This window comes from Nicotiana attenuata, chromosome 11 (genome assembly GCF_001879085.1).
Source record: "Nicotiana attenuata strain UT chromosome 11, NIATTr2, whole genome shotgun sequence".
Lineage (NCBI taxonomy): Eukaryota > Viridiplantae > Streptophyta > Magnoliopsida > Solanales > Solanaceae > Nicotiana > Nicotiana attenuata.
The window spans coordinates 59,943,357-59,969,830 of record NC_031999.1 but is presented as its reverse complement, the minus strand read 5'-3'; the positions used below and the strand labels follow the sequence as shown (position 1 = coordinate 59,969,830).

Here is a 26,474-nt window from a genome sequence, read left to right as displayed (position 1 = left end):
ATTTTACTTGTTATTAATTAAATGGCCATCGATTAACTGTATTGTTATATCTTGTATTGCTTGAGAGATAACAGTATTAGGTTAATGAATAGTGCCACTATTGAGCAAGTTAAGAGAGTAATTACTTAGATTTTAAAGGTGAGATTAGAGATAACAAAGCTTTAACACGATCCTTGTGAGTCATTTGAATTGCCAACTAGGGTTAATTCGAGAGAATAATTCTAAAAATTTACTTTATTTACAATAAGTAGATAACTCACGATAATAAAGAATAGTTCGGCGAGATTATAGTAAACACATTAGAAATTCATCCTGGTATTGGAGAAATCACAATCCTAGGATTTTTACTCCTGATTCTAACTTCATTCTCTTTAGTTAATAATTTTTCTACTTTTTAATATTTGCTAATCAATTAGTTTATAATAAAAATCACAATCTTTGTAAGCCGACAATTATCCAAACTTGTATTCTTAGTAAGATTAAATAGTTGTAGCTACGCTTTAGTCCTATGTGAGATTCGACTTCGAACTTTATAGCCGACGACCGGTTATGTTATGACTAAAATCAAGCATGCAACTTACGGGATGTTTGTACAAAATTCCCGACTCACTACTCTTAAGATTGTACAAAATTCCCGACTCACTATTCTTTCTTAGAGTCAACTAAACTGACGTTGAATCTTGGACTTGCATCAAATAACAGCTAGAAACACAACCTAAATTCATGGCAGCGGACTCTCCACACAAGGCCTTGACGTTCATACACCAAATATCTAGCCTCGGACAAATGAAGAGGTTATCAAAGCACACGAGAATGCATTTTCTACATTTGCCAACTTGAAAGATACGTAAAAGATACAAAGGGAGAGGGAGGGGGGGGGGGGCTCCGCAGATTGCCACCATCAAAATTTCTTCTAGGCTATTATAGGTCGGGTAAATAAGGAATGGCTGTCCACAGATGAGTACAAGTGCAAGGAAAGATACCCAACCCCTAACCGGCTTTCTCTTCCCTTCCCTATTTTTTCATCTTCTAAAGATGAAAGCAGCAGGCAGCTGAAAATGCAAGTTCAGGTGCAATTGCCAAAATTTGGAACACCATAACCATTCCAGATTCCAATTGCAACTACTTAGTGCTACAGCAGTTTTAACATCAGTGCTTTTAGATACATAAACATTGTTGCCCGGTAAAATATTTAACATCAAAAACATTATGAGATGTCAGATGCAGGAGTCAGTATGCTAGTAAAACTTTGAGAACTACTCAACTTTCTCCATCTTCACCAAGCTCCCCATCTTCTAACTCTTCATAACCACCATTTCGACGTGATCCATCCCTATGATCTCTTCTGTGTCTTTTATGCCGACTTTCACCATCGGATTCAGGTGAGTGTGCAAGCTGTCAGAAAGAGGAAAAGAATATCAATATTGCAGAACGCCAAAGAGCATAATCAGGACAGAGAACAAAATTTAGATGGAGAGATTAGAACCTTCTTTGACTTTTTACGATCACTGCTATGTCGGCGGGACCTTTTAGATTCCTCTTTCTCGTCCTTGTCAGATGCCACCTCATCGTTAGAGCTATGGTGTCGCTTCCGGTGTTTCCTTTCCTTGTCTCTTTCAGGTTCCTCTTTCTCATCCTTGTCAGAAGTCACCTCATCGTTAGAGATATGGTGTCGCTTCCGATGTTTCCTCTCTTTGTCTTTTTCTCTTTTTCTCTCTTCTTTGGGCTCATAGTTATCTGTTACATCCATGCTCTCGCTATCTGCCTCATCTTTTGTTGATCGCTCTTTTCCCCTTTCTTTTTCCTTCTCACGCTCTTTTTCCTTCTCTCTCTCTTTTTCCCTTCTCTCCTTATCCTTTCTCTTCTCTTTCTCCTCTTTTTCTTTCTCCTTTTTGGCCTGCAAAGTAGCACACCCAAAAAAATGAACGGTTATAACATAGTACATCTCTGATACAAAGTTTGTTAAGTACTAATAGATGTTCCCAAGTATATTAAGAATAGAATCTAATAGTTGTTCCTGATTTTATTCAGTTTGGAGAAATAAAAATTGTGAGATTACCCTTTGGTACTACTCTAATGCTAGAAAATTGTTAATACTTAATATGTGTTCTACACTTAGATCCAACATAAATCATTGAATGATTTTGCACTTATGAGAACATCAAGAGAAAATTAAGCTTTGCCCATGCAACTAAATTTGACACGCTTATAGTAACTCAATTGTCCAGACACTTCACGAAGTGCACATATAAGGCTCTTATACACTTGCATTGTTATAAAGGTCGCATTTCAACCTAAATCAGTTGAATGATGGAAAAAAAAGTTCCAGAACTGTATTTCAGAAACAAATTCATTTAAGAGGTACAACCAACAGTGTTCCTGAACATTATTCTAGAACCAAAATGATATTTCTTTAAATTAACAATAAAGATAAAGACAACCTCCTCTGTACCGTACTTTTTTAGTACCTCGAAAGAGGAATTTCAAATCCAAATCAATAATTTGTTCAGACTTAAAAAAAGTGCTTGGGCCATAGAGGCAGCCGCAGGGGATTAAAGGGAACTGGAAGACTAGGAACGAAGTCACTTCACCAAAAGGCCTAATTTGAGTTCTAAGCGAAAAGCAGAAGTCTTTAATGCTATTGACGAATCCCACATTGGTGCTTTAAAGGATGGGTGGTCTCCTAAATCTTGGGCAATCCTCAACTCATGAGCTAAGCTTTTAGGGATGGGTTCAGGAAAAGGATCCCCTGGATATTGGGTAGCTGTTGTTAAACCGGGTCAAATACTTTATGAAATGGGTGGAGTAACAGAAAATATAGCCAGAAGGGCTATTTCACTAGCAGCATCCAAAATGCCTATACGAACTCAATTCATTATTTCGTAATGTAATAGAAAAAAATGCAGAAAGGGCTCTAAGGTATGAAACGAAACCGCATGTTTCCTTTGAAATAATTGGCTTCATTGATGTCATCAAGAAGATGCAAAATATTACAAGAAGCAGCAGCATAGAAGCTTCAAAAAGCAAAAAAAGACCACCTGTTAGCTTACTACATATATGCTAACTTAGATACAAAGAGCTAACAACGTTCACAAATGTTTCGGGGGAATCTGCAGGGGAAACATTTGCCTAGCTAAATAAAAACAAAAGGCAAAAGGCATCTAGCTTTTAGGGTGTGGTTAGGCGTTTAGCTGTTTAATTTCTTTCTTTAATTGCAATTCTGAAATGCCCTTGTAATTTGCTAGTTTGGTTTGATACAGCCCCTATAACTGTTGTGTTCAAAATAAACTTAATGAAGTTGTCTTCCGAGTTTGACAGTTAAGGCATGGCGGACAGTGTATTTAGGATGGAGTATTATTTCCAAACTATGGTATGTGGATCAAGAGTCTTTCTGAATGTTATCCGGTATAACGAGTTAAAAAGTTTTACAAGGAGACTTTGGACACATTACAGGCTAGCCTCGATATCTGTTATCTAACCTTCCCATTTTTTTGGATAAGTGAAACACTTATTACCCATAGTGAAAAGTGTACAACGCCCAGAAAAGAAATCCAATACCCAAAGAAGAAACTCCTTCCAAGTATGAAGGTCCAAGTCCCTCAAGATATTTTCTTGAGAAATCATGTTAAAAACAATATACATTGATCCTCCTCGTGGGTTTTGTTTTATGCTTTAAGCCATTCTACACCAAGCTCCCACTTTAGATGTGTTTGTTTCTCCTACCAGCTACATTTCCACTCTCAATTGATTCAAACAGCTTACCTCCTATTCATGATCTCCAACTTTCACCTTTATTAATTTCTATAGAATGGATCAACTCCTCTTAAGTTACAAGTGCTACACCAATTTCTTCTATTCCACATGCACCTCCAGATGAATGTAACTTTCCCTTCTAATTCGCTAATACCGCAGAGAAATTTTAGTTATCTGTATTTTCTATTTGTTATATTTTATACAGTAAATATGAGCTAGATAAACAAGGATCAAGATTGCGCCAAGTCCAAAGATGCCCTTGAGAATACTAGGTGCGCTGATGATGAAGGTATAGATTGAACGCTAAAATTGACGAAGAAAGCACATATGATTTCATCTTCAAGGATGGCCTTATTTAAACACTCTTTAATTAACGACTAGGTATGTTATTATTCTTACATAATACTATTATTCAGATATTTTATTATATGAATTACCTTTTCCTCCTCTCGTCTGCGTTCCTTTTCCTTTGCCTTCTCCTGCAACAATGCAACATATTCCTCAAAGACTGCCCTTGAGATTGTCTCTTCACCAATAGCTCTGAAAGAAGAGAAATTAACAAAAGGTATTATGATCAATATAGCTGAAACCAAAAACGAGTACTGCAAAAAGAACACCCATATAAAGCAACTAAGATGGGAAAAAAGAAGTCACCTGAACTCTGAGCTGTCCTCCACGAGTTCTTTGCACTCCTCCCAACTAGAGGAAGCAGTTATTTCCTATAAGGTCCCAGATCACAAAGTGAGCAACAAATACAAGGGTGAAGTAGGAATAAGTAGGAATATAAGATAATTCAGTAAATCCTTGCCAAGAGATTCGACATGCCTTAATGGTACTAAGCTTGTCAGTGAAATCTTTTGCAAGCCTTTGACGCTTTTTAGTTTCTTTTTCTTCCTTCTCCTTTGCTCTCTCAATTAGATCCTCAAAAATGAGCTGCAATCAAGCAACAAAGATATTTGGCAAACAGCATAACATCAGCAGATTCCTTCATTTTGTAAACATACACACACTGTATATTACCAGGACGACCATACTGAGGAAAATTAAACAGGCCTCATCCTTTACGGAAAAAATAAATTAGTCAACTGAAGGAAATACACAGGCATATGATCTATAAAATAGTCTGCCCCGACATAAAGAAGCTATTCCTTTATAGTTATTTAATAGTTGAAGCAGCTGGAACAAGTATATTCTGGTCACTTTGTGACTGATAAGACATCATACAGACTCTACACCAGAAACGCACTACAGATGGGAATAGCATTCAGTTTCCCCCAAGTAACTAAATAGATCTGCCACTTTAAGACAGAGACATTTAATAAGCATAATCCCCAGATAAAATTTACTAGGCAGCTTTATACATGTTCAGGATATCCCAGCCAAGCAGACTAGGTATTAAGCCCGTGAAATGTCCTTGTTGCCCCTTATTTATGATTTAGAGTCCGCCAAGTCCCATCCCCATTTGTCTCCCTTCCTCTTTCATCTCTCTCCCCTACAGAACACACCAATCTTTGCACGAACAAATACACCAAATACAAGATAATGAACTTCAATCCATTCTTAATCCCCTAGTTAGATCCAGTAGAGAGAATTGCGGATTTCAGACCTTATTGTGTCCTGCTTCCAATAATAGAAGACTACTATATCAATCAATAATAGATAAGCAATTGCTAGTGAGGCATCCTAAATGACCAGTTAAATCTTTTATCCTTCTGGACTCGTGAATTGAAGATCCCCCCAGCTTTTGCAGTGAAGGTAATAACCGTTGCCTTTCAGGCATAGTGCGGGAGGCACTCAGTTGAAAATTTAGAAGAAGGAAGCAAAGTCGAAGAGCCTGAGATGCTGCCTCACTTGTACATGTGTGGTCCTTGGAATGAAAGAATAGGAAACTATGTATATTTGACTAATAGGCTCTCATTTCTAGTTTTTTTGTTGTGCACTCATGAGGCTCCAGTGTGTATAGAAGATAGTGTGTTATTCGTCGAGAATCATATTATGTTGCAGATTCTTTACCTTTTGGTTTTCATTGTTAATAAAATCATTTACATTATTATAAAAAGTAACTTGATTTTCGCAAAAGGCTTTAAAAAATGTGGTGTCTGATGGCAGTACGAGTAGTGTGGGGGGTGGAAGGTGGGTGAAATATGACCTAGCTCCTGCTCATGGAAATACTGGGAATTCTACTTCAATGGGATGACCGAAAACTGGAAGTAATGGAGATAAAGAAAGGAGAATTTATCGTGGCTACTCGTTAAGAAACCATGGGGACAGGGTGGAGGGGGGCTTTGGTAGTGTACATGAACAGATGGGGAAGGGGTTGAAGGTGAGTTTTTGGGGAGAAGATGGCAGGTACTTTGATGGAGTAGGAGATCTCATAGATGATAGCATGGCCAACTTCAATACTATTTGGTGCCACCAGAAGAGAGAGGGATGTAGGACAGTGTCAAGGACCATGGAGGAGTTCTCGAATTTATTGATAACCATCTTCTCATTGACCTTCCAATATTAGGAGCTATATTCACTTGGGCCAAGGCAGAAGATTCAACATCAAGATCAAGACTCATACATTTTGTGTCCACCAACTGGAACAATAAGTTATGTGGAGGGACTATCTGCATAAGTTATGTGGGAATCTATGTATTCTTTGTGCAGGATAAAATGTTAGTACTAAGTAATACAGGGATTAGAAGAGCTAAAATGACCAAAATACTCCTTATTTAGTTATTTATTAACTAACTTTTTAAAAAGCAAGCAAAACATATGTTTTAATCCCTGCATTATAATTCATGTGCTATTAATCCCTGTATTACAATCCCCACATTATTAATCCTTATATTACAATCTCTGTATTACTAGTCCCCACATTATAATTTCTCCATTATTAATCCCTCCATAACTTGTCTTTAAACCAGACGAACTCCTTAGGGTAGAGAAAGGGGACAGGGCCAATCTTTTAGGCACAAGTAGTGTGGAGATGATGCATTGAAATTCACAATTCCTAACTACTATAGAATTCCTGCCACAATGAGATGACAGTCCAACAGGCTCGGATGCTGCGTAAAGGGGAAATCAACTAGGACTACCTCTAAGGTTGGAAGGTTGTGGAATTTCAAAGTTTAGTTGAACTGTTCTACGTACAACGTAGGAACGCATATTCCATGTTACGGACAGAAATTAGAAACTAGTTTGGACTCCTGCCAAATATATGATAATCCCACATATCATAATCAAAAAACTAAAACAGAATACTTGCGAAGCTCAAGTTCCAAGTTTGACACCAAATTAAATCATTTGAAAGTGTGTCTTGCCCACAACAAAAACTAAGGTCCTCAAAACCTCTATCTCCACAGACAAACAGCAAATGCATGTCCTATTAAACTATCCTGAACATTACACGTTTTGAATGATTAATTCGAAAAGGAGATTGCCTTCACTTCATTAGGCTACGAAAATAAGCATGCAAAAAACGTCCACCCCCTTTTAGGTTTGGGGGCACACAAATTAATACCTGTAGATTAACATCATGAATGGATGGGGAACCAATTCCTTCCAAAATAGCAGCTTTAAAGTCTTCGAATGTCCATGTTGACGAGATCGTGATCTGAAAATAGTGAAAGCAAAAAGACATAAAATCATACACCAGCAGCTATTTGTGAGGAAAAGCAAATAACAGTACACAACCCACCTTTTCTGACTTAACTACATCTTTTATTCGAATCTTGTCTTCATGGTACTGTTACATAGAGCAAAAAACAAAGTTAGTGGAAAGAGCATGACTATCACACTTCAAATTAAAGCACAAAAGAAATACTTCCAAGAAACAAATCATATATGCAAGACCCAACTCAGAAGACACAGTGCTCAATGCAATATATGAGGTAACTATTTCTCAGCACACGTGTGATGTATTCACCCAATATCAAGTGACGCAACAAACTACCGAAGCAACAATTAGACTTCTATTTTTTCATACGACAGACAGTGATCTCTGACATCGAATGCATCCAGCAACAACATTTAAGAAAGAACGAAGTCATTTAATTTTCTTGAGAAGGAAGAACAAAGTCATTAATTACCGGTTAATAATAAAATAATGCTATGTAATCTATCAATCATAAAAGAAGGCAAATAGCGGGACTACAGCATATTGGGACCTGTTTTTCCAACTCTTCAACGACATCTTCAAACAAATCCTTTGGTGTCGAACCAGAAGTGTTTGATGCAACAGCCTGATAAGCCACAGACTCCTTAACCTACAGTTCCACACAACCACAGGTCAACCGTCGAGAAAGGTGGAATTAACAAGAAGCATAATGAAATGATACGGTATTTGAGAATACATTTTCTTAAAATAAAGAGCCTTTTTTATCGTTTTTAAAGTTAGCAAAGTGGGAATACCATCTGACAATAATCGCGCCAAGATGTTTTCGCAGTAAGCGTGCCTGCAGCGATTTGCTCCTCCATCATCTTTCGAAATGCATCCCGGTTCTTACGCTCCGTGCGCCTCAGTTTTTCCTTAAATTTGATAAAAAAACACTTAAAGAAGTTGATCACGTAGAATGAAGCATCAAAGAGTAGTTTTGTCTCCCGCAGCACCCCATGATAAATAAATAGAAAGGAGGCCTCAGAAAGCACCTTTTGCAATTTTCTCTGTTCTTCGTCCTCCTTCTCCAGGTCACGGATGTATTCCTTCAGAGAACAAAAATATCAGGATAATCAACTAGTAAAAATGGTGTTTTTTTCTTTTAAAAAGGACAAGAAGATAGAGAGGAAATGGAAACCTCAACAGAAACTTTAGGGCATAAATTGGTTGAACTTTAAAAGAAACGTGTACATTTAAAGTCACTTGTGTGGATATCCTTTACATATTTGAATAAGTTATCCCTGTTTCTCTTAATAGACTCTGCATTCCATTCCAGTAACTTCCCCGAATATTGTTTAGAAATTCAAAAAAGTTAACTTCTTTCTGACTAGACTTTGCACTCCATTCCAGTAACTTGCCTGCATAAAAAATTTACCTGGAAAATATCTAAACGATCAATTTTTTCAAGGCGCAAACATCTTTCATCATCTTCCAGAAGATCTTGGACTTTGCGCCACTGGGTATCTACCTGTGGCTCCAATGCAACCAAGTAAGAACGAACTCCCAGGAAATAAAAGGGACAAAAGGGAGAAAGTGATAGAAAGATCCAACTACCAGATCTACTTGGGGGAGTGGGGTGAAGAAAGGCTTAAAAAGTACTCCATCCGTTTCAATTTGGATGAGATAGTTTGACTCGGCATGGAGTATAAGAAAACAAAAAAGCAGACTTTTGAAACTTGTGGTCTTAAAAGCTTAAGGGGTAAAAGAATGTACGAAAAGAGGGGGATAAAGATAATTTTATGATATTCATATCTTGAATTAATTTATAAATAAAAGATAAATAAATAACACTCACGAAAATTATTGATAAATTTAGACAATTGAAGAATTTTGAACAGTATAACTCAAGTTTAAAAATATATAAATATTTCCAGAGTAAGAATATATATATATATATATATATTAAAAAAGAAGCACTATCAAAATATTAAGAGCCCGTTTGGATTAGCTGATTTAAAGTAGCTGATAAGCATTAGGTGCTGAAAAGCACTTTTAAGTGCTGAAACTGATTTAATAAATAAGCAGTTACGTGTCTAGATACAAGTGCTGAAATTGATAATAAGCTGTTGCAGTATTTTAAGAAAGTGCTGATAAGCTCTTTTTCTGTTAAAATGACTTAAATAACCTTAGAACTGTTTACACTTATAAGGGCGTAATTTCTTCAAAATTTTAGATTCCAGATCGATTCAAATACAAAATATTCTATTTGTCAATTTATTTTAAATACAACTGTGCTTAGATAAAATAACTTTTATGATAAATATAATTTATTTTATGATAAGCATATAATCATAAGTTATACTCCCTTCGTTTCATATTGTTTAAGGTAGTTTGACTCGGCACGGAGTTTAAGAAAAAAGAAGACTTTTGAAAGTTGTAATCTTAAAAGCTTAAGGGGTAAAAGGTTTGTGGGGCCATGCCATTTGTGTGGCTATAAAAGCTTCTCATTAAGGGCAAAAAGGGTAAAATGAAGAGTTTAAAGTTGAATTATTTCCAAATTTAGAAATGTGTCATTTATTTTGGAACAGACTAAAAAGGAAAGTACCTCATTTAATATGAAATGGAGGGAGTAATAATTAATAAATTGACAAAAGTTTCTCGGTAAAAAATAAAACTAAATAGGACAAAATGTTTGAAGAGAAACAAACATTGTCTTTATCACCACAACACTTAGAAAGCAATACACCAAAATTTAATATGTCCTCATTTATTAAATACAGTTTAAAGATTAATACACAATCACATAAATACAAATATGCAAAGGAATAGAGAATTTGCTTATCTTAAATAGTCAATGAGAATTGCAGACTTGCAGAGGCGGGGGGGATTGGGAGGGGGGGTTTGAAACAATACTTGAGGCAGTGAGTATCGATGTAAGAATTTTGTTTTAAAAAAAGAATATTTTAAGGATAAAATAGTAAAAATCTTGGTCAAACTTAAAGTGCTTATAAGCTAAAAATTCATAAGCTGGGGGTGACCAGCTTATGGCTTTTGGCTAATTTTTTACTTATAAGCACTTTTAACTTTACCAAACGCGTAGATAAGCCGAAAAGTGATTATAAGCTAGTTTGACCAGCTTATAAGCTTAGCCAAACACCCTCTAAGCCAATTGACAAGTCAATAAAAAGTCATATTAGTAAATATATAGTACTAAGTACCTGCTAATTTAATAATAATAAAGAATAAATAAGGAACAAACAATTTATTTGATTACTATATAATGTTAATTCTTTGATTTTGTATAGATTTTGTTATATTTCTATACAGTACATTAAATAATTAAATAATAACTAATATTTATTAAAATAATATGATATATTATATCATAATTTTATAAGATTAATATTTTGTCAAATTATCCGTGCATCGCGGGTTCTAACACTAGTTAAGGATAAAATGGGTAAAATGAAGAGTTCAAAGTTGAATTATTTTCAATTGTAGAAATGTGTCATTCTTTTTGGAACGGACTAATAAGGAAAGTGTGTCATCTAAATTGAAACGGAGGGAGTAACAAATACCTTGATAAAGCCACAAGTCTCCAAAAATTGTCTGTACTCCAATCTATTTTGTCGATACTCCTCTTGAGCCTTTGCCCTCTCCTGGAATAACATATCAAATAAGGACAAAAGACAGAACTACGCTCATGAAACAGGGTGCTACTTGGTAGGATTAAGATGAATACAAAAGAATGAGCATTCTCAATAAGAGAGTTCGGAAGAATCGGTATATCACCGATTCGATCCGAGCTCTTGGAATTGGAATAAATGGCGTCAACCCATCGGGTTTATCGTTTTTCTAATTTCTTCTCCAGCCGAGTGTGAGAGATTACCTTTTGATTTACCAGAAGCGTCTTTTGTCGAAATGGAATGGCTTTTCTTTTTCTTTTTTCTTTTTTTTATTTATTATTCATCGTGAATAGGGAATCATTACACATAGTAGGCCTGATCAGCGTATTTTTTTTGTTTTATGCCTCGTAACTCTTCCTCAGCCAGGCTTGGTTTTATTTAACCAAACCACAAACTTTTGATAAGAAATACACAGGGTTTTTCTCTTTCCATTGCTTATTTTTCATTCGCTTATTTAGCAACAAAACAGTTGTCAACTTGAACAGATTTTATGTGATTCATGTCTTGTTTCAAAAATCTGGGCGATGCATATTGCGTGCATTTACAAAAGTGAGAATTGCAACAGCTTACCTTTTTCTGAAGATCCACCAAGTAGTTCCTGAAGAGATCTTCACGATCAGCCTCTCGTTCGACGGCCTTGAACCGTTCATCATCCTCAAACATGGTTACTGCCTTACTGGTTATTGTATCACAGGAGATGGTTAAAAGGGGGGAAAGCTGCTTCCCTTACTTCAGTTAGCACGTATGAATTGAAGGGGAGCTTCTGTCACCTACCTCCATCTAGTAGATGAAATGAGTTCCTTGGACTCCTAAGACAGTTAAAAGTAAAACCAGGTTAAAACTCTATCACATAGTTATAGACAACAAATGATGTCTGACATGTCACGATAGATGCACAAGTGATAACAAATTCTTGGGGTAACTTCTCTTCTTTATAGCTAAATTATCATTTAATTAAGATTCTTTAGAGCAAAGGAATTATAGCGAGTTTTAGGAAATTGCTACTAACATGCTTCAATCAATTGATAAACTATGGCCTTAAGTTAGGAATAGCTACATAAATCCTCTATATCCTTCTGTTCTATTCAGGCCCATTTCATTCCAATACTATATATTCACAAATGATATGTAGGATATAAAATGGGATTCAACTTTTTTTGTTGATAAGGTAAAATGAGACTCAGCTATTAGAAACTTTATCTTGAGAGCAAGCATAAGATGAAGGATTATTTTACAGGCAGTACGGTCCGAAGAAACCTTTTTAAGTATTCTGCGTATTCGTTACTAACAATAAAAGTCGAGGTAAGAGGAGAACCGGCCATGAAAACCATATCAGGACCTTTAAGGAGGACTTTTACCTCTAACATCTTTGTGAATTCTTCTTTTGCCTTTCTTTGTCTATGGCGCCTCTCCTCAGCCTCCTGTTTCTTCCTTTGCATCAAGTACTGTTGGACAGTAGATCAACACTCAAAAACCGATTGGTTTCAATATTCTCACTCCAGATTGACAAATATCATGATTGTATATGTCAGACATCACATCCCAACACATGAAACAGCAGTAGCAAAACTTCTACTGGGGGGTGGGAAGAAGACAGTTTAACAACTATAAAACCCTGCGGTTACCTCATTGAATGCCTGTTTCCGCTCACCAAGAGTTTTCAGAGCGCCATATCGCTTATCGTTGATTATTACTCGCATTGTCTGGTATAATAGTTCACTATCAGTCTCACGTGTTTATAAATAGATTCTAAACTAAAATAGCATGTCCGACTAACCTGCTCCCATGTCCAATCAGATTCAACATTAGCAAACTCTAGCAGCGCTTTGAACGCATTTTTAGCCTCCTACAAGATAAAAAACAAGTAATAGTGGAATATTAAGCACAAAGCAAAAACATAATTAGAGATACACATACTATCACTTTACCTGCTTGGTACTCATAAAAAATTCATTTTACCTGCTTGGTCGCATATAGAAAAGGTTCTTCTTCTGTTGTTTTCTCCTCTGCAGGTACCACATTAACCTTCCCAGCAACTGCCATGCCCTTCTTTGCCTCCTATAAGTCACGTTTTAAACAATATATTTAACAAGACAGAAATAATTTATTTCAATCTATTATGCACCAGAATCCCACAATTGGACAGAGAGGAAGAGCATTTCCAAGGTATGGCAGGGCTCATGTAAAAGAGGTGGGAGCATATTCTCTGCCCCTGCTGGCAGTGGCAGGGGGGGAAAAGGGCATGTCTTTTTGAAACAGATTTGCCAGCACAATCAAATTTCAAATAGAGCTGCTGAAGGACTCGGCCATACCTCAATATCCTGAATAGAAGCTCCACTTAAAGAACTAGCAACTTGAGGAGATAAATTTTCAAAGCCGCTCCTAGAAATTATTGAAGAGTAATATTGAAATGTCAGACAACGACAGACAAAGTCAAGCCACTGTTAGAAAATGAAAGGGGTCCATACATTTGTGTCTGACTGGCATTAGCTAGAGCAGCAGATCCTGTACTCCCTGAAACAGCGGGTGAAGAGACACCAGATGAACTTGGCATCGCAGGGGTCACAGCAGGAATGGCTGATGATCCAGAAACCACCAGAGGTGAAGCATGATCAGAAACAGCAGATGTAACTGGAACAGGGCTTGAAGCTACTCCAGAAACCGTTGAAGAAGGGGTGGAGCTAACCGGTGTGACAGCAGATGGTTGTTCTGTTGAAGTTACAGCTGCAGTGACTTGGACACCAGAAATTGTGCTTGCTCCAGTCTGAACTACTTGACCAGCAGATTTTTCCGCCAGTTCACGAGCCAACTGATGGTACATGCTGATGAATTAGTTCCATAACAAATAGAGAAAAAAACAGAAGTACCCGATAAAGGAAATATATCCTTCACGAACCTTTAGTTCCTCAGGTATTGTCCACTTAGACTGCTTTGTTTCTTTGTTGTAGTAATATCTGAAAGATCCCAATAATACATAATCATTAAAACAGAATTGAAAAGCATATCACAGCAGCCAAGAATAACCAAAATGCTTGTACTGGTAAATCTTACTTTCGACCATCTGCAGTTGTGAATTCTTTCCATACCGTCGACGCATCAGCTCTCTGTTAAAGCACAAAACATATGAACAGTTTAAATGTATATCTCAAACTAAAAGGGCAGTAATGAACATCTGAAGTTCTGAACAGCATTAAAAGTCTCCCAACGTTCTTGTTCCAGGCACTAATGAACAAATAACCATGAGCAAGCCCAGTACTAATGAACTTAAAATTCAATTAGCAATAGGAAGGCAGCCCTATATTATAGTGTAAACAATGACATAAAAAAGGTAGTTGTCATACATAAATTTACGTGATAATTAGTGAGATAAATGCTACCAGGTGTGATATCACAATCTGCCAAATGCATGCAGCTTTTAGATACCTTGCCACAAATTTTGAATGATTCATCAGGAAAAGAATCAAATGAACTTGGTCAACAACATATAAGATACCCAAATACCTCACCAACGAACAACTCTCTGTCGAACCTTTTTACCAAGAAACAAATTAAAAAAACCTTTTGTAACAATTATTTAGAGGAATATATTTACTAGCTGCAGAAAGAGGGCATTTTGAGCAGAGGAAAGAAAGGGCACAAATTCAAAAAAATTGGACGAAATAAGCAAAAGAACTGTACTGTCAATGGAGAAATGATAAATCCAAAGAAGCAGCCAACTTTGAAACTCAATTGAAGAAAACTGCTGGAGTGCTTAAAGTACAACTGTAGCGCGTAATGTTAAAACCGCAACAACATCATCTGGCAAAAACAAATTTCTTTGGCAAAAAAATAAAAACAACACCATCTAATTCCAAGCTGGTTGGTTCAGCTACAACACTAGCACTTTATGTTAATCGCACCTTTTTTTAACATGAATTCAACCATTAATTGTACTTTTCAGTTGTGTCAATCAATTTAGTATCAATCAAAAGATGATACTTCTTATCAAGTAGAAAAGGGTGTTTTAACCATTAAATGAAAGTCATACACCCGTAAAGATAGTTGAAAGAAACACAAGGAAATTATCGCAATATTCCAAGACAAAAGCATGTTCACTCCACGTAAAATTATATGTTTACTAGTGGATATGAGAACAGTAGCTCTACCTGTCAACTAGAAAGGTCATAAACATCAAGCATGTCATGTTCGACAAGAGAAGATGTGAAATTACAAAGAAACTGGCTCATTGGAGGGAAACCTTGGCGTAACTGGTAAAGTTGTTGCCATGTGACCAGGAGGTCACGGGTTCAAGCCGTGGAAACAGCTTCTTGCAGAAATGCAGGGTAAGGCTGTGTACAATAGACCCTTGCGGCTCGGCCCTTCCCTAAACCCCGCGCATAGCTGGAGCTTAGTGCACTGGGTTGCCCTTTTTTTGTATTGATGATAATAATCAACAATGATCAGATTTCAGATCAAGAAGTAAAGGTTAATGAAGTACTTACGCATCTGAACCAACTTCGACAAAAAAGATCATGATCAAACTAAATTGTTCCCAGCTTACAGATCTAACAAATTCTATCTCAGATGAATTTGTTAGGTAAGGAAAGTTTTCCACATACAGAGAGGAAAGCACTAGGAAAAAATCCAATCTACACAACTAAAATCTCTGTCAGCATCTCTCGCTCCTTCTTCCCCCTTGTCACTCCCCCCCCCCCCTTCCCCGGGCCGTCTCTCTCCCCCCTCTGCCTTCTTAATTATCCTCAATTGGATGGAAACCTTAAAACACCACTTTTTAGAGAGGTAAAGGTGTACATCAAAATCTCCTCCAAATTGGAAGAGACAGTAGAGAGAAAATTTAGAGGATTAGATACCAAAAGAAGTTGAGGAAGGTGACACATGGAGAGATAGGCATTGGAGACCAAAGAGAGGCTCACGTAGCAGCAATCTTCACTTTCCTGGTGCTTTTAAGTCAATCAAGCAAGCAGGGGTGTTCACAAAAGGGGTACTATCACTCGTGAAGAAAATGGCTGGATGAGGAGAACCAACAACCAGGTTGCCAAATTGAAGTAAAATAGTACTTGAAAGAGAAGCCAATTACCTAATTAAGTCCATTAATATGAATGGAGACAAATAAATCTCCTGAGGGACATAAGTCAGGAAGATAAAGGAATTAGGGATGTCCAAATTGTATTTTTGGATCTGATCAGGAAAATGGAAGTTCATGACAATTATCAAAATATTGAAAAGGAGCCAAGAAAGGACAAAGGACAGCCAAATTCAGAGAATTGAGGTTAAGACACAAGGAAGGGTACAAAATTAGAAGGAATCCATAGCCGGAAGATTCTACAAAAGAAATTGTTGAGTTACATAGTTGTCCTTGAATTGTGTAACAGATACCAGAAGGGTTTATAGAGGTCCTGTTTGCTCAACGCCTCAACCCATTGCCTCAAAATTTTGGGTTGGATGCTTAACTTCTTTCAGTTAATGAGATGGCTTAATGGAAGGGTGACAATAGTAAACAATGTATTAGATGGAACACGTTAAAACCTGCTCATGATTCACTGGACAGCTTACCCTAACCCCCAGAATGGATCTAAGAAGTTGGCATAGAGTTAGGGTGAGAAAAGGAGGGTGAGACATAGCAGAAGGCCTAGAGCACCATTCCAAAGTGCATTTTCTGGAGAATATGGCTTGAGAGGAACCACAGATGCTTGGAAGGGAAAGCAATCCATTTTTCCTTTTTCTGAAAGCTAGATCTGTTAATGCTTTGTTATTGCAGTGGGTCTCAAACAGTAAATGACGTTGACATAACATTGGCCTTATCAAAAAATGGCATATCATACTGAACTTCCTAGAATCTTTCCATCTTAGAGGAGAAGAGTCCAACAATACTTCTGTACATGAATGCACCTTGCCTAACAAGATGAGAAACTTTTGATTATTTTAAAAGAAAAAAGGATAAATGAACTTAAATCTGTCCAAATGATATCAGAGTAGACAAAGATCCTAAATTCATGTCTCACTGTCACCCATTACCAAAAAGTACACCCCTGTTCCTGGCCCAGCAGAAACAGACCACCCAAAAGTGAGGGCTTGTTAAGAGAGTAATTAATTAGTAGAAATGTATCCTCTCCAGCAACTTAAGCTTTGAGATAAGGCGAGTTACATAATTCAACGTGGTATCAGAGCCAACATTTGGTAACATCATTATCACACTGGTAAGTTTATGTTGAAGTTCACGTGAGAAACCCAAAATCATGTAACCATGCAGGAGAGCGTTGATTAAATAGTTGTCTCACATGATATGCATGAGGGCTTCCAAAGGATTTATAAAGCTCTTAGGTTGGTCCAGCCTCTGTTTTAAGGTTTTGGGTTGGATGCTTAAGTTCTTTCATAGAGATAGCTGCCTTATCTCCGCAGCAGAGTGATATCTTGGACCAAACCTTTTCATTTCAGAGCCTGATCCTTTTACAGGGGTCAACAGTTGTTAAGCTAAGTCACATTTCACAAATTGGTATTTCACTTGCCACAAAGGGCAGAAGCATTCTGGTTATTACTTGAGGCTCATCTGCTGTGCTCCTCTTCACAAATTAAATTATCCAAACAAAAATAGATAAGTCCAATCTATGACAACAGAAACTAGGAGAAGCTACTAAGAACAGGAGGGGAAAACAACTTCTCGTTCAAAAAGATTACACAATAAGATAAAAGTGCAATGCTGTGAAATTCCTCAACTATCATCAATGAATGTCAACAAGATGAGATAAAAGTCGGAGAATTTCTTCCTCAGTGAATACAGAGAAATGGAGCTTCAGTTTTGACAGGAAATTTATAACAACCAACATGTATGGCCAATTCCACATAATATCAAGTTAATAAATTGCAACATAAGATGGACTAACAAATTGTTGCCTGCCTTGAGAAAGTGAAAGCACCTTCACTTTGAGCACTAATCGCAGTTGTTTATATGCCCATGACTTGCCATGACATCTACAAACCAGTGGAAGAACATGCAAAGAAAAGTAGAATACACATAAAACGATTTTGAACTAGTTAACTTCTACAGCAGTTGTTAACATCCACAAAAAGTAAACAATATTGCAGATTTTGAGAGGCAAATGAAAAGCGTTCTAATGAACAGTGCGTAAGACTTCAATAATCAAAGAAACAGCAATTAAGAGTATGACTAACCTCTAAAGGTGTCATCAGCTCCAAAGGCTTCTCCCAGCTGGATTGCTTTGTAATTTTATTGTAATAATATCTAAATAAGCCAACAAATTAATCAATCAGTCAACTATACACCTCAATCCCAAACCAAATAACCCGGGAAGAAATGGAACCGTCGAAGAGCTATATCTTAGCACTGCAAGCAGCACAATTTGACTTCTGAGAGATGGTTAAGTAAAATGATTTAATTGATGAACGGCAAAGTCTTAGAAAAAGAATGCCAAAAATCCAACTCACCGTCTCCCATCAGCAGCTTCATACTCTTGCCAGTCAGACGCATTCTGTTGTGAAGCTGTGCCCGCCTAATCACAGTGCAATCGGTAAGGTAATAACAACAGGAAGAATAAAGCCAGTACAGATGTCAGCCACAGAGAGGGTCAAAGTTAAGTGCTTAGAAAGAATAGTTCAACTTCCAGTTATGGTATTGAAACTCCATTTGCAATTACAAGGTATAACAAACTTCGCAATGCATTAGAAAACCTTGCAGTGTCTTTTTTCATGGCAAACTATGTTATTTGAGATAATAAGATGAAACGATACATCCAACAACCATTACATTGCTCAATATCCAAGATACAGAAATGCTCTCCATGTTTGAGTAGACCAAAATGACAAGACCTTTTTTACCTCCACACAAAGCAGTAAAAGAAAATTCTGAAAGTCTTTTATGCTTATGCTGCTACTGGACCCTTTTTCTACTGTTCTTCTTTTTCTACTACTCCCTCCGTTTCAATTTGTTTGTCCTACTTTGACTTGGCACAAAGTTTAATAAAGAAGACTTTTCAAACTTATGACCTTAAACATGCCATAACATTTGTGTGGTTGTAAAACTTTTGAAACTTGTGGTCTTAAACAAGTCATAGCATTAGTACGGTACAAATGCTTCCAATTAAGGAAATATAAGAATGTGGCAATCTTTTTGTAACGGACTAATAAGAAAATAGTGCCAATCTTTTTTGGAACGGACTAATAAGAGAATAGTGCCAATCTTTTTGTCACAATTCATCTTTTCGTAAATTTACAATTTTGGCAGGTGTAGGATTTGTTGATCTGATTTCGTGGTTACCCAAATTTTTTAGCCAATTTAGCTGCTGGATTGTCAATTATTTATGCCCATTGTCTTCCAGATATGCGTTCTTTCGTCATGAATCTAATGGACTCCTTATTTTGTCTGAACTCTAGACACAATAGTTTATTAGTAAGGAATATAACAAATATATGCTTCTTTCTAGGTTTAGCATTTTCGACTAATTGTGTATTTGGGATGCTCGAACATTTTAACCTTTTCTGCACCCAAAATTTTCCATCTTGGTTTATCTACTTGTTTTCCTGAGCCGAGGGTCTATTGGAAACAACCTCTCTATCCTCACAAGGTAGGGGTAAGATCTGTGTACACACTGCCCTCCCCAGACCCCACAGTGTGGTATAATACTGGGTATGTTGTAGTTGTTTATCTGCTTGTTTGCTTAATGATTTTTTTTTCTTGTTGATTCCCCCAAAAATAATTTAAGTGAGATTAACTTAAAAATTTTTTCCAAAAACAAAAGAACAGATAAAGCTTTGCAAAGAAATTATACAAAGCTAAAGATGGTCAAGGGTATAATAGTAACAAATATTTTTTAAACAAAAAAATTACTATATTATGTGTACTATTTTTTTAATACAACCAAACATTCAAAAAGAAATAATCCCTGCATAACAAATACCTACATAACAAATACCTACATAACAAATCCCTGCATAACTTATCTCTGAACCAAATGACCCCCCTTAGTGATCCGACAAGATATAAGTGGTTGATTGCTAAGTCGAATTACTTTACAATGACTAGACCTGACATTTATTTTCCTACGAATGTTATAATTCAATTTATGGATTCTCCTTGAAATAGTTATTGAGATGCAATTGTTTGAATTAAAATCAACTACAGGCAAAGAACTACTCTTCGAGCATCGAGCTATGAGCAGATCATTGAATATATGGATGTTGATTGGGGGATCACCTTCTAATAGATGTTCTGCTCCTAGATATTGTGTTTTCGTAGGAGGTAATTTGATGGGTTGGAAGATTGCTCACTCTAATGCAAAAGCAGATTATCGAGCAATGGCTATAGCAACTTCTGAGCTAGTTTGTATCAAACAATGGTTCAAAGAATTAAACTTAGAGAAATCAATTAGATAGAACTTATGTGTGATCATCAAGCGGCCCTTCAAATTGCGTCAAATCTGGTATGATATGAGAGGACTAAGCACATTGAGATTGAATGTCACTTTATTAGAAAAAAGATAGTCTCAGGAGATATTGTTATAAAATTTGTTAAGTCAAATAATCAGCTTGCAAATATTTACACCAAGTTCCTCACCAGTCCTTGTATTAGTTGCATTTGTAACAGCTCGGCACATACGACTTATATGCAACAGCTTGAGGGGGAGTATTAGTCAGTTAGTGCCTGTATAGAAGGCTTAGGCTTCATTTGGTTTTTTTAAGAGTAAGACGTCTGAATCTGAATACATATCTGAATATCAAGATGTGTATTAAGATTAAGACATCTTAATCTGAATACACATATTAAGATCTGTTTTAAGATCTGAATACTAAATGATTAAGACTGTTTGTTTTATAAACATCTGAATATATAAAATTTATCTTTATTTAAAAATTAATAAACATAACAACAACATAACCAGTGTTATCCCACATCGTGAGGTCTGGGAATGGTTGTGTGTATGCAGACCTTACCCTACCTTGTGAGGATAGAGAGATTGTTTCCAATAGACCCTCAGCTTAGGAAAGCATTAAAAATTAATAAACATAAATTCAAATAAAATACTAATTAATATACTATTCTAATAATTTAATAAATATTATATATATTAATATGGTAGTTGGGGGTGGTGATGGCTTACAGAGGTGCTTGTGAGTGCCGGCTAGAGGCAGTGGTTGGTGGTGATTTTGGTTGATACTGGTGGTTCTGGACAGTAGCTAGTGGTGATTGGTAGTGAATGGTTGATGGTGGTGGTGGGTGTTGATAGTTAATAATTGTGGGTGGTGGTGGTGGTTGTGGTTGTGATTGAGGAATGTGATGGTGGGTAGTGGTAGTTTATAATGGTGGGCGATGCCGGCTATGGTTATTGATGGTGATGGCGTGGTTAGTGGTGGTTAAAGATGATGAATGTGTGGTTATGGTTAAAGATGATGGTGGTGGGGGTGGTAGTGGTGGCGGCTATGACTAAAGATGGGTAGTGGCAGTAGTTGATAATGGTAGGCGGTGCCGGCAGCTAGTAATGAATGTGGATGATAGCATCTTAATGAAATTAAGTCTTTGCTATAGATCTTAATCATACAAACTTATTCAGACCCATTAAGTGGTTGTGAAGTTAAAAAAACACACTTACTTAATGAGCAAGTCTAAATGATTAAGATTCAGACTTTAAAAATAAAAGCACTTAATGTCTGAGATCTGAATGATTAAGATTCAGACCTCCATTAAGTGCAAACAAATGAGGCCTTAGTGTCCACATTGGAAAAGATGTATTATGTACGATATAAAATATAGGTATAACTAGGGCTCGATATAATACAAAAGCGTTACACATTTTAATAATACTTTCCCGTGCCTTTACTTTTCACATAAACTATTAGTTGAATGTTATTTTGTCGACGATATAATACCCCTTTATGTATTTTTGCTAGCTTTAACAAATACCATTATCTAACCAAAAAATTTAGAAACATCGTAGATGGCTATGGCCAACACAAATAGAAAAGGTATGTTTAAGGTGAAAAGGTGGGAAGGGGAAATGAGTGATTCAGGTGCTGCTACAAGCCTTCATCCCCGATGCTCTTATTTTGAGGAAGGGGTCACGGGTCCATATGAGAAAATACAAAATATGGGATACCTATCACAACAACAAAAACCCAATATAATCTCACAAGTGAGGTGTGGAGAGGGTAGTAGTGTGGAGAGGGTAGTAAGTACGCAGACCTTACCCTATAGTGAAGGTAAAGATGTTGTTTCCAATGGGATAAATACTCAAAGCTAAATTTTGGAAGCATATTATTTTCACGGCCACAAAACTCACTGATTGTGGTTCAGTAACAACGTGGGCTTTTTATTTTTTCATAGTTGTGATTTAGTTTCCATGTCTTCAAATGATTATACATGTTAATATCCCACAATACCAGAAAATTTTCAAATAAGCATTAGTATCAAGCTTGATATACTTATTTTTGCTAAATATGGTGGTATCCAGGCCAACTTGAAAACACTACAATTATTCCACCAGGTATCAATGATAATACGTGTCCATCAGATTGCAGACGAAGACTCCTCCATTGCAAGTTTAACAAGGGGAAAAACGTTAGCAGGCGCATTTTTGGATGATTTGGCTACAAGTTCAAGAATGTTCTGGAAAAAAGATGATACGACCATTTAACATGCATGAAGATGCTGCATAAACATTTTCCACGTAAGTCAATCGATTCCACAAACTGGCAACACCTTTTTTGCTGCAAATATATACAAGATATACTAATATATAGATGACATATCATAAACGAACATACAAACATAGCCAAGACCCTATGCTGACTTCAAGGAAAAGAACAGACAAACAGCAACAATTTGCAAAAATATGGTAATTCAGAGGCCCCAATTTTGTTCTTACTTGAGTAATATTGAAAAAAAAATCAAATCGCTTCTTACTTGAGTAATGTTGGAAAAAAAATCAAATCGCTACGGGAAACAAGCATACCGGAACTGATGGAGCTATAGCTGACAATTGCTGACTGGTCAGTAAATTAGGGGCAGCCACTGGTGTGGTTTGACTTCCAGATGACAGCCAAGGTTGTCCCCCCGGAGGGAAAGGAGGAACATGCATTTGGGATGACGATTGAACCTGAGAGGGCATGTTCAGGCCATTTAGTGCCGGGGCAAAAGGAGGTGGTGCAAACTGAAAATAATCACTAACAATATAAAGAAGCCAAAAGTAGTCCAAACCATAAGTTCAAGGAACCTTGTGCTATTTCTTACCGTATATGATGATGAGAATGGATTTCCAGCACCACTAACACCAGGCATGTGACTATTCAGAGGCGGAATGACTTGTTGAGGCTGTGGCATACTTGATTGGATAAATGGCATCTGAATTGCCTGAGATGAAAGTATACCATGGCCAGGCTGGCTGGGCCTTGGGGGAAACTGCTGCATTGGTTGAGAAAACTGGGGTATTTGACCATGATGACCAGGAGGCATTCCAGCATTTGATGTTTGTCCAACAGGGCGATACTGTGGAGAGGCTGAAAATGATGAAGCAAAGGGCTGGCCTTGCTGTGTTGATACAGCAGGTCGAAACTGTGATATCAGACACACTCGTGATGCACTTAGGATAACAGTCTTGCAAGGAAACAGATAAAATATTTGCACAAAGCAAGTTCAATAGCATACTTGCATGGGAAATGATGGACCAAAACCTTGAGGTGGTGTGGATCCAACTGAAGGAGGCCAATGAGGCTGTAAAATGAAATACCAAGATTTGAAGATTAAGACCTCCAAATAAAAATGATAACCATCTAAAAGTGTTACAATAAACACAGGATTCCAAATAACCTTAAAACGGTAATATAAGACTTAAAATTAGTGAGCCACAATTCAGCAGGCAAAAATTGTTCTCAAGCTTACAACTCTGCAACATTCCGCTGAATATGTTCAAGTTAAAAATATGTATATTCCACTTTCATTTCTTGAATCGTCTTTTAGCAGAATCAACCACATTCTTCTCATTATTATATTCTCATGCTTTTTGTTAGGCATGTTCTTTAAGTAACTCGTTTTGCCAGCAACACTAAATTAAAGTTCCCTTCCAGATGATGTGCAGCAATCCATACTCTTTTTAGCAAAATAAGGTGCATACTATATATTTCAACAACAAAGACAATACACCTAGAGAAATTACCTGTGGACCAGATGGCGGAGGATTACTGGCCATGTCTGCACATATATAACTATCCACAGAAAACTGCACATTACAAATACATGATTAGCAAAAGCAAATATCAACCCTCCCTCCGACCTAAAAGGACACGATTCGGAGTATTAAGGGTTAAATCATCTCATTTTTGGAGTAAGTTTGGACATTCATCTCAAATTTTTTAAAATACAATTTACATATTCAAAAAGTAACATACTATAACTCTTTTTCTTCATTCGATATGGTTCCTACATCATACTATACCAACACGGCAACCCACCCACCCACCCACTCCCCCGGGAATCAATAGTGGACATTCTTGCATTTGTTTTTTATACAAAAAGTTTATAAATTACGCTTGTAAAAACAGAGGTCAAAAACAAAATTTATATAACTCTCAATTCAGATACAACAAAAATTGTACCAAAGTGAATCGACGGTTATCTTAAAACCATTGTAAAGAAAAAGAAAGGAACAAGATTTGCAAAATCAACATATTGGTAACCAACCATGGAGGGAATGTGAAAAAAACTGACAATATAAGTTGGCGCAGGATAGGAGATGGATATAGAGAATTTACCTGAAAGAAGATTCAGCAAAGCTGAGAAGAGAGAGATTGAAGAGTGAGACTGCAAAAACCGAATATAAACCCTAGCGAGCTAATGAGTCGTGTTCGAATCGATAACACCGGCGTGGCTCGGACCCAGTGCGTACAAGAAATGAGTCCCCAAGTACTCGCCCTTATTCTTTTTCTCCTTTCTTATATTCTTTTTTCTCTTCCGTTGATTTAACTTGTTAAGGGTACACCGGCTTTTGATCTATACCCGATTTTGGGGTCACAATTGAACCTATACTCACTTTGCAAAAAAGTTTGCAAGCGTGTACCCACTTTACACTCAACTTCAGACTTATGGGTCTCACGTTATAAAAAAAATGTCTGAAGTGAAAAAATTGCACTTCAAATGCACTTAAGGCCAAATAGGTCTAAAGTGCAACCAATAGTTTCATGCACTTAAGGCTAATAAGTCTAAAGTGAAAAATTGCACTTCAGATGCACTTAGGGCCAATAAGTTTGAAGTGAAAAATTGCACTTCAGATGCACTTAAGGCCAAAAAGTCTGAAGTGCAACAAACTCTTTCATTCACTTAAGGCCAATAAGTCTGAAGTGAAAAATTACAGTTCAGATGCACTTAAGGCCAAAAGGTCTGAAGTGCAACAGACGTTTTGCTACACTTAAGGCCAATAAGTTTGAAGTGAAAAATTGCACTTCAGATGCACTTAAGACCAAAAAGTCTGAAATTCAACAAACGTTTTCATTCACTTAAGGCCAATAAGTCTAAAGTGAAAATTGCCCAGAAACGAAAATTTGTTCTTCGAATTATAATAATCCAATATATGATTTAATACCTAAATCTACTCCAAATGAGCTCAATTTTGAAACATAGCCTCCAAATATCATCGGGAACAAACCCCAATCATCAATTTGTCAAAACAACAATAAATCTAATGAACCCATTTTGCAATTAAGAAAAATAAGAAGAAGAAACCCTAAGCAATAGTAAAAAATAAAACGTCATAACAGCTCACCATTGTAACATATCATAAACTACATTAAAATATATTCAGAACGACCATATAAAATCATTGTCACTCGTCGAAGAAGAAGAAGAAGAAGAAGAGGAGGAGGAGGAGGAGGAGGAGGAGGAGAAAATGCCTCAAGTTGTTTGAAAAGTGGGTACAGATTAATGTTTTTTTAAAAAGTGGGTATAGGTTAAATGGGGGCGAACAAATAGGGTGTCCTGTGCAGTTTTTACGGGTACACTTCATATATTTCAATAATGTTCGTCGTTTTATGATGTCACGAACCAACTATACGAAGAATAAAACATTACTAAAGTATAGTAAAACAAAATTATTTAAGAATAAGTTTGTAACATTACTAAGAAAAAAATATATGTAAAAAAGTATAGTAAAGCATAAAACATACTTATTTAATAATAAGAAAGGGCAAGATGAGAGAAAAAAGTAAGATATAATACAATACAATAAAATTTAAGTAACAATCAAAACAAACGTGGTATTTAAAGTAACAATACGATACAATACAATAGATAAAAACCATCCAAACAAGCTATAAATATCAACCTTCAAAAATCATATAAATATTATTAGACTATATATGTTTGATGTAATTCCTTTCATTATTAAGTGTAATTTGAAAATATTACATATAAAAAAATGGATGAAGAGAGAACTGATACTTGAGTGGAAAATTAA

General features: G+C 36.5%; 1 protein-coding gene across 2 annotated transcripts; it reads right to left on the bottom strand.

Moving 5' to 3' along the window:
- On the bottom strand, window positions 893-24,941 carry LOC109234616 (pre-mRNA-processing protein 40A). 2 transcript variants are annotated; one of them, XM_019400673.1, is made up of 29 exons: window positions 24,778-24,941; window positions 24,183-24,245; window positions 23,675-23,740; window positions 23,261-23,581; window positions 22,983-23,126; window positions 18,466-18,530; window positions 18,193-18,262; window positions 14,074-14,126; window positions 13,919-13,976; window positions 13,491-13,831; window positions 13,335-13,404; window positions 12,982-13,080; window positions 12,800-12,868; window positions 12,648-12,725; window positions 12,381-12,467; window positions 11,797-11,831; window positions 11,593-11,698; window positions 10,915-10,995; window positions 8,772-8,864; window positions 8,389-8,442; window positions 8,152-8,268; window positions 7,908-8,006; window positions 7,439-7,486; window positions 7,262-7,354; window positions 4,579-4,686; window positions 4,408-4,472; window positions 4,191-4,293; window positions 1,487-1,897; window positions 893-1,395 (listed from the first exon to the last, which is right to left on the bottom strand). In XM_019400673.1, exons 2-29 carry the CDS (start codon window positions 24,213-24,215, stop codon window positions 1,261-1,263), a joined length of 3,102 nt encoding a protein of 1,033 aa, XP_019256218.1. In that variant the 5' UTR covers window positions 24,216-24,245; window positions 24,778-24,941; the 3' UTR covers window positions 893-1,260. The 2 variants fall into 2 exon arrangements, with proteins under 2 accessions (XP_019256218.1, XP_019256219.1); XM_019400674.1 differs by having other exon boundaries at window positions 23,261-23,557.

What these genes read in the sequence shown, in the direction of transcription:
- LOC109234616 (XM_019400673.1), bottom strand. Translation starts at nt 24,215, where the DNA reads ATGGCCAGTAATCCTCCGCCATCTGGTCCACAG. An exon ending in CATTCTCATCATCATATACG is followed by an intron (nt 23,127 to 23,260) that starts GTAAGAAATAGC and finishes ATGCCCTCTCAG; the next exon opens with GTTCAATCGTCATCCCAAAT. An exon ending in ATTTCATCTACTAGATGGAG is followed by an intron (nt 11,699 to 11,796) that starts GTAGGTGACAGA and finishes TACAATAACCAG; the next exon opens with TAAGGCAGTAACCATGTTTG.